The sequence below is a fragment of the Aythya ferina genome (assembly GCF_964211825.1).
Source record: "Aythya ferina genome assembly, chromosome: 5".
Lineage (NCBI taxonomy): Eukaryota > Metazoa > Chordata > Aves > Anseriformes > Anatidae > Aythya > Aythya ferina.
Genome location: NC_140301.1, coordinates 17,087,876 through 17,100,147, shown reverse-complemented (window position 1 = coordinate 17,100,147; position 12,272 = coordinate 17,087,876). Strand labels below are relative to the sequence as shown.

Here is a 12,272-nt window from a genome sequence, read left to right as displayed (position 1 = left end):
AGCACTGGTGGTGGCTGGTAATTTCTTTTGATGCTTTTTGCAGGCACAGGTGTGAGCAGAGAGGCATTCAAGCTTTTTTAATTTCTTCCCCTGATGGCCTGCTGTTGGCAGAGCCGCTCGCCTGCAGTCCAGTCTCTTCCTCTTAAAGGAAGAGAGCAGCTGGCTGATGAAGTGGCCAAGATACCTGTTTTGCTGTGCAGGCAGGGAGCTCGTGCTGCAACATAAAATTATGTGCTGCCAGATGGCGCGCACAACTCATGGCAACAGGAATACGGCTCCTAGGATGCGAGTCTGACTGCTACAAAAAGGAGCTGAATGCAGGAGAGTGGGGGTAAACGTGCTGGGGGGGATTCGGCAGTGATCCGGTTCCCTTTGCTTCAGAACCTCTGGGGGAAGCTCAGTAATAGGAGAAAGATGAAACTTAGCTTCAGTATTTAGGAGTGCTGTGCACACACAGGTTCTGGGAGCTTTGTGCAAATGGTGATTTAATAAATAGTACTGAAGACCAGGTGATGAGAATGCTCCTTTCTACCTATTGCATATGGTTACATTTTAGGTCCTCGAACAGACCAGCCTGAGTTCCACAGAAAACATGGCCTGGCATGAGAGTCAGGAATCAAAAAAGATCAGTGTACCACTATGTGCAGAGTAAATATGCACATCGCTATTAGGTCATCTTTCTGCTCACCTTTTAAGGGGTCTGACCCTACATCTATCAAACTCCCAGGAATGGCAGACTATTTCCTTTAAGATTTTATTAATAATTTGGGTTAGGTTATTTGATATAGAGGCGAATATCTGTGTCACAACACAGCTGCTATTAGTTCTGGAGCTGTAAAATACGCGCTTTAGCGGTAGGAGTGCTGGGAAAGGGTTTGCTACTTAATTGCTGTACTGTGATCAAGTGCCCCTACTGCTCTGATAATTTGAATCTCTTGGGATTTGCTGGATGATGATGATGCTGTGTCAGCCAGCTAAGACCTCTCTACCTGCTCTGTAGGGTTCTCTCATCAATTTCATGCGTGACTGCTTTAGACAGAAGAACATACTGGTGCTGTGTAGGACTGCAGAGGCTGGAACCTTTCTATCTGAAAGTAGATCATCTCACTCGTGGCTGTGGTTGGGGCAGAGTTACCAGCATAGCAGGGATGCGCTCTACGCCCATTGTGTTTGGTTACCAAAATGAGGCTGCAGAAACACGCATGCTGCTTCATTGTGATGCTTAAATGAGACAGTTTGGCACATACCTTTGCATATTTATAGATGTTAACAGAGTTCTCCATGCTGATCGTCTGGGCACAGAGGATTTCACAGTGTCTCTGGAGGCCATCCAGTTGAAACAGGCTGGCAGCCGACAGCAGCTATTAGGACAAGAGAGGAGCTATTTGAGATCATGAGCCTTGAAAGGTTTACGGAGGGGAGACAGAACTGATGATTTCCTTTCTGAGTGGTCTGTGACTCCCTGGTTCAGCAGCTAATCCTTGTGAAGGAGCAGAAAGGCCACTAGATGCCCTGCAATGGGCAGAACTCCACGCTGAGCAAAGGCGTGCTTCTCCTGCAGGAGTGCATCTGTACTACTTTTTGTCCCTATGACAAAGGAGAACTAGACTGCTAAAAGCGTGCTTTCCTCAAAAGAAAACAAAGCAAACAAACAACAAAAAAAACTAATAACCAGTTAAGCGTACTCTTTAGCAGCAAGCTTTAATCCCACCAGACTGCTCATGACTGAACAGCATTACTGTAAGGGGATCTGTCTGTAATGCGAACTTGCTCCTAGCCTAGTCTTTGCTGTGCCATTGTCAGCTGTGCAGAAGTGCAGCTTGAAATCAGCAGTCTGTCCATGATCTCTAGCCTCCTCGTGTTTGGCCTGCTGTGAGCACTGGGACTATCAGATCAGCTGCACTTTCTCTGTGCCACACCCTCCCCCCAACCCCCTCACCCCCCCCCCCCCCCCCAAAAAAAAAATAATAGTGTACGACCTTATGGCTTCCTTCTCCCAGAAAAGAGAGGACAGACAAAGGAAGCTTCCACCCATCTCTGAGTACCAAAAGCACTTTAAGTGATGTGTTGTGTGTTCTTTTTTTTTTTTTTTTTTTCCCCAGCGTATCATGGACATAATTTAATCAGTAGTTTTTAGTTCCAAGCAACTGTTTTGAAACTTTGAACTCTTTTTAAAGTGTTAAGTATACTCCTGGATTGAAAGTGTGTTGTTAGCTCCCAGATTTTTCCTTTCAAACCATTGACATCCCAGTGCACTTAGCAAGACTGAGAAGAAAACACTCACCTCTAAGATATCAGTGGTGGGAATTTCCATAGATTCTGTTCCTCCATAGTACAAATACTGCATCAGCATCTGAAATGGGAAGAAGGCCAGGCATGAGGCAGTTATCGCTGAAGTCACAAGGGGCTGTGAATGACTGCGCTCCCCTTCCTGCGCAGACAGGAATCGCATGGCTTGCTGGCTGTTGCCTCCACTTCTGGCTCTTTTCTAGTATTGCAAATCTGCTGCTTTCTAATACCCCTTTCTTCCTTGGTCTTTGAAAAAGGCCCTGGTGAGGATTTTAGGCTGAGAGGGTGACAGTGTGTCTCTGAGCAACATGAATGTCCTTGCAAAAACGTTCTTTGGATCCTGGTTTGTAAAGCCTTGCAGGCTGGTCACATGCAGAGCTGCCAGCTAGCTGGAGCACTCTGACTGCCATGCCATGAGCATGTGTGTCAGGGACCTCCCAGCCACTTGCCTCCCCTGCTGTGCTTGTAATCAGCTTCCAGGCCTCCCCCTCTCCCCACCAGGGCCAGAGGAAAAAGACTAATTGTTTGCAGGGAGAGAGTCAGTTTTGGCTCTTTGATCTACATGTGCGCACCCCCAGCTAAACAATTACTCTTATCTGGGGAATGGCGTGATTTGGTATTGGAAAGTGAAGTCACTCCAGTGTCCTGGGTGTAGTGGAGAAGAGGTATGGAGACTATGCACTGCGCGCTTGTACCAGCAGTGGTAGCAAAATTAAGATTGTACTTCTAAATTTTTTTACTTGAGTAACGGAAGTACAGGGAAGGAAAGCTGCTTTCCAGCAGAGCCCTGAGCAGAACCTAGGTCTCCAGTGGCTCAGTTCACTTCCTCCTCCTCTGCGTGCTGTAACTGAAGTTGCTGTAGAATGCCATAACCTCCTTAACTTGCCTGCTTTTATTTACCATCAAATTGTCTAATTCCATGAAGTATTTCACTGGTTTACTTTTTAAATTTGTTGCACTGTCCAGTGAAGCAAAAGTTTATCTTCAAAAACTTTTTGATATAAAAAAATGTAAGGAGGCTTGTTTAGTTATACTTACTTACATTTTCTTTCGTCATGGCCTGAGCTGCAGAGTTTGTGTGTCTCTCACCCAGCACAAAACTTGTATAGCCCCTTCGAAGTAGGACAAAGATATTTTACCAGACCACTTCCATTTCCTCTATCCAAGATGCCACTACTGCTGACCAAGAGCTTTGTATGCATCACAGAGAAAAAGGAAAATTCTCAACCCTACAGTGAAACAGTTACACAACCTGTTCTGCACTTTGGATTTCCCTGTTCTGTACCTTTCTTCTGAATTTGAAATGCAGACCTGGAAAGCCGGAATAACTTAACTGACATGTTTCACAAACTTGTTTTTTTTCCCTGGGTGTGTGCTAAGTAACCTACCATCTCTTCATCATGAATGAAACTCCCTTAGGTCTGTTAAATACAGAAATGTCATAAAAGCAAAGTGAAATTCTCAATCTTGAGCCTTTCTTGAAAGGGGCACACCACTGACTTCTGATAATCTGATTTGAATTAGTATGAAGCCTGGCAATCCACCTGTTTAAGTAAGTTTACTTTTTGGTTAACAGAGTGTGAAATTGTGCCTGGGAACATCTTAAAAGTACAAAATTACTTTAAGTAGAAGATTTGCTTCTCTTGCTTTATGGAAGAGTCAATTGCCTAGTAAGATGACAAAAAGATATAGGGTGGAAGGTTGTTCCTAGCTGAAAAGCTTTGACAGAGATCAGAAGACACCTGAAATACAGACAGGTAGAAATTAAACCTGTCTCTAGCTGTAAATTACCTCTGATATTAAGCCTTGGTCCTCTCATCTTCAAATTATGTAAGAAGATGAACAGTAAAGAAGAGGCAGGGTAAGCTACATACCTTGAAAATGTTGTATTTCATATCGCTAATTTCAACAGTCTTGCTGCCATGGCTGTCATGTTCCGTTTTATTGGTCATTAGGGTCTTAAACCTGAGAATAGTTTTAACAGAATTCTTTATTAGTACTTTGCAAACTCATTGCCTATTGCCAAACAACTTAAGTAAGGTGAAAATAAAGATCCTTCTCTGTTATTGTTTGTAAACAGACAACTGAAACATTTCTTTCTATCTAATGACAATTACTTTGGAACTTCAGGGACAAATTAACCTGGAAATTGCTGGAGTCTGACTCAATCCCATGTTATAATTGTGGAAAACACTGTTACTTTACCAGGAACAGAGAAAGAAAGTAAATAACTACACATGTACCAGGTCAGGGGTGAAATCTCCAGGAAATGGGGAGCAATTACAGCTCCAGCTAGCAAACTGACCAGGAGAATGGAGAAGTCGTTGAATGGCTGGCTATGTGCATTCCAGCTACTGCACAGGTTCTTAGGGACAATTGCCGGTCAGTTTATGTCAATAAAGCCCTGGGTATCTTTAATAGATACTAAGAGTGGCTCAAAAAACTCATCTGTACTCTCTGCTCTTAAGATTAGCAAAGATGGTTTGGCCTGATCCTGCAGACCTGAATTACAGTCCGTACGTAGTCCTAGTGTTAGCAGCTGCTTTGCTACAGTGCGTGATTCAGAGCTAGTCACACAAATAAGGGAGTAAAGGGCCAAACCTTCCTCTACCAAAACGTACTGAGCTGTGGAAAGTGACTCACCTGTTAGATGCAGTAACCAGCAGGACTTTGTGTGCATAAAATAGCTTTCCTTCTACTAAGAAAGTTACATCAGACATTTCTTTATTGTTGAGAAAGTGAGGATCTGTTAAGGTAAGAAAAGAAAATGAGGGTGATTGGTTTTTGAAATTATGGATGCTTTTTAAAAAAAAAAAAAAAAAATAGCAAAAGCTTTGCTGTTCAGGTGAGCATCTTACCAAGGCGTGCTGGCAGTGTCTTTCGGATTTCAGGAATACTGGGTATAGGACTGCTGCCATAGCAATGGGTGAAGATGGACGCAAGCTGCTGATTGATGGAATCGTTCTGTAAGGAGGACAGAACAGGTATCATCAATTGGCACTTTGCTCTGAGCAGGTTTCAAACATACTGTAACAGTTCACTTGAGGTTTATAGCAACAGTACCCTAACAAGAACAACCTCAGAACAGAGGGACTAGCACAATCTAACACAAGTATGCTCTGATAGACACTGCAGTAACAGTTTACAGGCCACACTGCTGAGAAGAAGGGTAGCCCTGTCAGCAAAAGCTCATATTTCCACATGCTCTGTAACAGGTAAGCCCAGAAGCACGTTCTCAGCAACATTTGATTTATGGTGCCAGTTCATTGTCAGATATTGAGTTCTGGTTCCTAGTTTGCAATTGTTTTTCGTTAGCCAGATATACCTCTTGCTTTAAATTAAAATTATAGTTACGATGTCTGTTGTAATGACCAATTATGGAGGCATCAGGGCAGTATATACGCCTCAGCATCCCCCTCTGTGCATTTTGAATGCGTCCTTTCCAGTCAGAAAGCAGGCACCCCCCTTCTTGTAATACAAAGGGCAACAGCCTCTTGAAACATGGTAGAAACAGGATGAACTTATCTGGAACACGGGACAGCTAAATTACAGACCATGGATAAATACATCCTATGCATGCCTTGAAAAGCAATGAAAAAAGAGTCCTAGGCAACCTTTAAATAAGAGAGAAAAGTAGAAAGAAAATGTTGCTGAACAAAAGCATTGTTCAGAAAGCTCCTGGAAGATACTATTGAAATAACCTGACTTGTCCAGTACTGCATTGATAATGATTCTTGTTGTAGTCACATTGTTTCAAAAAACAGTTACTGAACTAGACTTGAACAGAATAGAACACTTCTATTGAAATTAATATCTATATTCTGAGGGCTGCTTGTATGATTCTCTCTGCTATATGTGAATTTAGATGGATGCTGTCAGGGCCATCATACCATAGCTTACAGGGACGTTGCATACATGTTCGTTTGTTTTTGGTGTGCCCTGGCTTACACAATAGCAAAAGACATGGCTGGACTGCTCAGTTTTGATACTGTTACCAAAGTTATGATTACTTTGCTGGTTTTGAGGATATCAAACATGAGCTGCAACCCTTCATTAACCAGTTCTTCATTGTAGTCTTCTTCTTTAATGGTGACAAATTCCCGTAAGAGGGTCTGTACAACCGAGTAGCGAGACTGGTAGAAGGTTGTGCGTAGGGACTCGATCCACACATGGAGCTTCCATGGGACTCCTGCAGCCATAACGGAAAGAAAGATGATGAACACAGAAGTGAGTGAGTAGACACCTCTGTTAGTAGATACTAGCGCCTAGCAGCACTGAAGTAGAGCGTTACTTATTTCTTTACAGTAGATGCATTAAAGGTGACTGAGCAGGGTCACTGACAGGTTAAGTGACTTGTCTACAACAGCAGAGGACTGGTACCAGGACCACAAGCTAGAACTTGCTGCTGATCGTTAAGGGCCAGAGACTCCCTGTTGTATATTCAGCTTCATCAATAGTCAGAGCCACAAGTCAATTTGAATGGAACTTGTATGAATACCTAACCCTGCACAAAGTGTGAGGTCTCTTCTCCTAGTTGCCAGTAACAGTCTAGACACGAACTTCAAAGCTTCTCTTTCCTACCTTTAGATCAAATCTGCTCTTTCAGTTTAAACCACTTAATCTCTGATGTTATCTTTGTTTTTGAGACTGGTCTCTCTAACACAGACTATCTGATGAAGGGATGTGCCTCTTGCTTTTGGTTATCGGAAACTGAGGGTCCAGCCAAAAATGATGGACAAACACTTAAAAATTTAAATTACATATAGCTGTTTCTTCCCATAAACTTAAGGTAGATCTGCAGTTGGGGTTATAGACTAAATGTAATGGACAAAGGAAAAAAGCTTTTCATTCCCTGAATGTGAGAACAACACTTTAAAAAATAGTAATAATAAAAAAAACCCCTTACCAAGTGCCCTGAGCTCCATGGTGATGTCTACGTAGCCGTGCTCAGCACTGTAGTACATGGCCTCCTGCAGGGCCTTCATTCTGGTTTTGCATAGCCTGACTTGTCCCTCGTTGGAGCTGCCCTGGCTGGAGGTATCGCTCTCCACCCCCTCAGCTAAAATCTCCTCCAGTGAGAGGACATCTCCCTTCAGTTGCTGGGGCTGGGTCAGGAGCTTGCGCAGAACATTCCTGAGGAAGAAAAAGTATCATTTATGAATAAATGGAATGGCAATAATTCAGGCAGGACTGTGGTGATTTAAGTTTAGAGGTCTAGCTTAGCAAATAATTTCCTTCCCAAAGAGTCGGGGTTTGACAGACATGTGGCAGATACAGAGATGCTTTAAGGTGCTTGTCCTTCCCCATCCCTCCAGCTAGAAATTGATGCCCTGGAAGCAAGGACAAAAGAATGCAATATGCTCTTGTACCTTAGCAGAAACAGGGCATGTTTCAGAGCACTGGGGGCAAACTGATTTTTATTGCAGTCTATACTTTGGAACACGTATAGAAGAAGCGCACTTCCTTCTGCCAGCTCTAAGTGTGGTAACATCCTAAGGCCTGAAGTAAGAATTACCAAAGACTGTCTGGTAGAACCCTTGCTGTTTCCCCAAATGACCATCTTCAAGCACTGTTCCTTTAGTCAGACTTGTTTCCTGTATCAGTAAATAGAAGCCATAAAAAATGATCGTTCTGCATCGCTAAATCCAGAGAGAATTTTCTGGTTTGGAATTTCACACAGCAGTTGCAAGAAGGAGGCTTTCTTGTGTCCAAACAGTCACTTTAGAAAGCTTGCATCATTGGTCTGCCTACAGACAGCTGGAGCCATCTGCAACAGACATTCCCCATCCCAGGGAGTCCACCCGAACTACTCGGCTGTGACACTGAACTGCCGCTAGCTGGTGCTCTCTTTGCACCCACGTTACTCCATAGGGCTAAAACTGGCTAATTTTGTGCTTTACATCACCTTCCCCTACCTGACAGGAGAATAAGCCTTGGCTTTCAGTTTGCGTGGTTGGAAGTCCCAGCAGATTGTGGGAGCGGAACAGGGCTGGGAACAGAGTGGTGTTTGTGGAGTTCTCCACTGTAAATAACAGCATTCGGCTGTTCCAGCTTCACTGAGTCTGGGCCTCATTTGAACTGGAGATGTTTTTGCTGCTGTAGCCAGATGTGTGCTGTACCTGGAGGTGCAGTTTTGGCACTACGGTAAAGCACATCTGTGCACAAGCAAGATAGCTGCTATTTAGCCTGTTGCTAGAAAGGCAGGCTGTAATGCTGCGAGACCCTCTGGATATCACGTACCCCAGCTACATGGGCGGTTTGGGCCTGTTTTAATTGGCTCATTGTGCTGACATTTTTTCCAGGAACAAAAGGATTTCTCGATGAGTTTTTAAGTAATGTCTTATTTCTAAACAACCACCCTGCAAAGCAGGGGTTGAAAGCCCAGTCTAGTTTTTCAGTGTTTAAAATGACTGATCTCTTGGTTGGTTATCCAGAAACCAGAGATGCAGCCAACTGAAATCTGTAGTAGTTTATTTTTCCCACCTCCTTAACGTGATTAGGTTCTGTCTTAGCATGTGAACTGCTATTTTATGTTTCTAACCAGCCCATAAGTGGAACTCACATTGCCACAAAGATAGTCCAGCAAATGAGTGAAAAAGCAAACAAAAACATTTCTTTTGCATTTTGTGCTTTTGACTAAGATGTAGTCCCTTTTTTCAAAGTTATTGTCACTAAAAAATGAAAATCTTGCATATTTTTTTTCCCCTCAAAGTGATATAACAGAAAGCATCTACCAGTTTAAAGATTCATTCAGTTCCCCCAAATGCTCATAACCAGTACTATCTATATCAGAATCAGAATAACCTGAGATACTGACCTGCCCAAGAAAAAAAATGGTTGCTATCAGCAGAGCCTTAATACCATCTTCTGAACTGAACGCCCAGGGATTAGTGCATAAGACACGCAATACAAAGTCAGGTAGGAATACCTACAGTGCGTTAGCCTTAGGCAAAACCACTCTTCTGAGCATGAATGGAGCTTTACCTGTGCCCGTGCGCAGCTGAATGACTGAAACAATTCATGTCTTCGTGAAGCGATGAAGACATACTGTTGACTTCCAGCATGCTCAGGAGGGGATCGGCACCCCTGCTTAGTAATAAGCTGACCAACTCGTAGTTCCCTAGGAAACAATTGACAGAAATACAGTGGTGACTTTCAGCATAACATGGGACTGTTAGCAGGCAGGCTGTACTAGCAACTTCTGTGCTGACAGCTAGTGCTTTCAGAGCATCCTGCAAGCATGCGTTAGGCTTCATAGCATCTCTGAGAGGGAGGAACAGTCACGAAGCAGCCAACCTATGTAAGAGTGCACAGCTAGCTACAGGTAGGAAGAGAAATTGGTCTGGTGCTTTCAGTACGCACAAGCAGAGTCTCAGCTGTTCAGTTGCTGGTGGGTGAGCTTAACAGAGAAGGTCAGAAGGCAGCTGCTGTACGCTGCACTTGCTGATCACAGCTTCTATAAAATCACCTTGCAGACAAGATGTGTTGGTGCAGTTCACATTCAGCTGGGCCTCTTTTCCACTGTTTTCATTATAGTAGTGAGTGGTGGCGAGAGACCTAGCACAATGTGTATCTGTCGCTGGGAAGGGAAGAGGCCATTTTTTTTTTATCCCTTCAGTAAAGCTCAGAGCAGAGTAAAGCAGAGACTCATCTTCATGAAGACACAAAGATGAAGCAGAAAAAAAAAGGCTAGAAGTGTTGAAAAACAACAGGTACTTTTAGGCTAGCACAGACTTGTTCATAGAATGCTAAACTTCTCTTATGACAGCAAAGTAGAAGAAATGTAGAATTTTACATTTAATAAATTAATAAAACAAATTTATATAAAAGCTATTCTTTCCCTAGGCTGAATTTAAACTTGTTGATTTTTGCATCTGGAAGTTATTTGGTCAGAGACATGCCTAGGCTAGACAGTAGCTGTTTTATCTTTCTTGACAGTGCCCTGTGCAAAGGAGTTGTTTTAGCTTTACTGTGGAGGCCACTGGCAGGAGATGAGTGTTGGCACTACTGGCAAAAGCAGACAGTCGTTCAGTGCCCATCAGCTCCTGCATGCAATAACTGCTGTTAATCAATGCCAGTGCCAACCCAGGCTGGGTTTCTACTGGTGGTTTATAAATTAAAAAAATGCTGGCTCTTTAGTATCCAGCTCGTGGATACTGAACTTGATATCTTTACTGTATCCACAGTACTTTCAAAATGCAGTGAATCCTAACATTTTACAGATACCTGACCCATGCATCAATCAGTTGTGGTTCTGTGGTAGCAGAAGATGGAGTGTGCTGAGGTTGTGCATAACTTACCTGCTGCTGAAGCCAGTTGGAGCGGGGTCTCAGCATAGTTGTCTTCTCCACTGTTAACAGCAGAGCCCTCAACATGGGCACCAGCATCCAAGAGCAGCTGCAACAGACACATTAAAGACAAGGAGTTGAGAAAAGAACATTTTAGGAAGACTTAACAGAAGAGGCTGTGTGTAAGAAAAGAACACCAGTAAATTCATAATGAAGAGTGCATGCACGCAAAAGGAACATCTCAAAGGCTAAAGCAAAGTGTTGATTGCAAGGCAAGTTTCTCATGCATTTCTTTAATCAGCCTAGGGCTAAAGCCTCTGCTTGAATGTCAGTTTAGAGACTTCTCATTTTCTGTTGTTTTACTGTACTTTGAATTGTGAGTTTATGCTGGGAAAAAAATCTCATCTGGCAGCTTGAGGAATATATTTTTTCTTTTTTTTAAATCTCATTTATGAATCTGGATTTGCTATTGTAATTTCCCAGCTCCAAAGAGCTCTGCAATCAGAGCTTCTCTTGAGCGCAGGGAGTCCATCATTTGGCTTCATGCTGTGTGCAGGAAACAGCGCACACCTTCAGGGAGTTAGCCCTGGAGGCCAAACATCCCCCTTGGTCTCTCGGCCCCATGGAGCCTGCATAAGGAGGCCCTGGCAGCCTCAGTGAGTTGCCACACACAGAACCGGCTTTCTTTGAACACAACGAGCTACTCACAGGGGCAATTACACATCTCCCAGATGCAGGGGAGAAGGCTACACGGCGGTGAGATCTCTCACGGCCGAGCAGTGCGGGCAGCCAGCAGCAGGGCACCCAGACAGCACTGCTTCCCCATGCGGCCCCGTGGGTGCCGTCCCTCTCCCCTGGCAGCAAAGATGAGCGCAGGGCTCCTGCCTGCGGCAGAGGCTCTTCCACTGAGGGTGGGTCCAGATGGCTGTTGTGTAACACTGTCATGACTGAAAAGCTTCAGCCATCCCCGGTTGACACTGGCCTCGGCACTAACAGCACATACATTCACACTGATTTTAAACCTGTTCATAGAGCTTGACAGCTGCCCACGGGCTGGTTTGTTTCTCTTGAGATGCCAACTACTCCATGCAATGACCACAGGGCAGACCTTAACTGCAAAGGTAATTTCATACACAGATTCCAGAAAGCATCATCTACCCTTTAAGGAATGGTTGCCAAATGAGATTTTTTTTTTTTGTAATCTTTATAAGTTTTAAACAAAATAAGAGAAACAAACACTGTGGGTATGCAGTCCAGCAGGAGCTTTGATATACCTGGCTACATCTCCTGGGAGAATCACTCTTACCACACCTGTAAATTAAGGCTGTCCAACCTTTGTAATACCAAAGGCTGTACTGGCAATTTGCCAGGTGGGATCTAATCTTTGTAATTATTTACAAACGTACACAAACAAAAAATGACTGTATGCAACCTCCATTTGCTTACATCTTTTTTTTTTTTTCTCTTTAAGCAGAAGGCAAATTAAATTCAGCAGCTGCTGACTACCTGCTGTGATTAGTTTTGAGATCCCCTTGAAGTTTAGGTAGGATTTCTGGTATTTCATACTGTTCTGCTACTCCCTGCATTAATTGCATAGAAAAGGGAGTGGGGCAGATACTCGAGCCACCTGGCAGTGAGGGTGCTGCTCAGCACTCAGCTCAGTGCTGCCTGCCAGTCCCTCAGTGTCTGCCTTAA

General features: G+C 43.7%; 1 protein-coding gene across 1 annotated transcript in view; it reads right to left on the bottom strand.

The window, feature by feature from the left end:
• ABTB2 (ankyrin repeat and BTB domain containing 2) overlaps positions 1-12,272 on the bottom strand; it is a 140,619-nt gene that overhangs the window by 2,399 nt on the left and 125,948 nt on the right. Inside the window, exons 8-16 of the mRNA XM_084522166.1 lie at positions 10,590-10,686; positions 9,274-9,409; positions 7,196-7,422; positions 6,300-6,478; positions 5,148-5,253; positions 4,933-5,035; positions 4,164-4,254; positions 2,285-2,353; positions 1,248-1,361 (exon numbers count right to left, since the gene is read on the bottom strand). Coding sequence (XP_084378292.1) covers positions 1,248-1,361; positions 2,285-2,353; positions 4,164-4,254; positions 4,933-5,035; positions 5,148-5,253; positions 6,300-6,478; positions 7,196-7,422; positions 9,274-9,409; positions 10,590-10,686 — 1,122 coding nt within the window. The remainder of the gene's footprint in view (positions 1-1,247; positions 1,362-2,284; positions 2,354-4,163; positions 4,255-4,932; positions 5,036-5,147; positions 5,254-6,299; positions 6,479-7,195; positions 7,423-9,273; positions 9,410-10,589; positions 10,687-12,272) is intronic.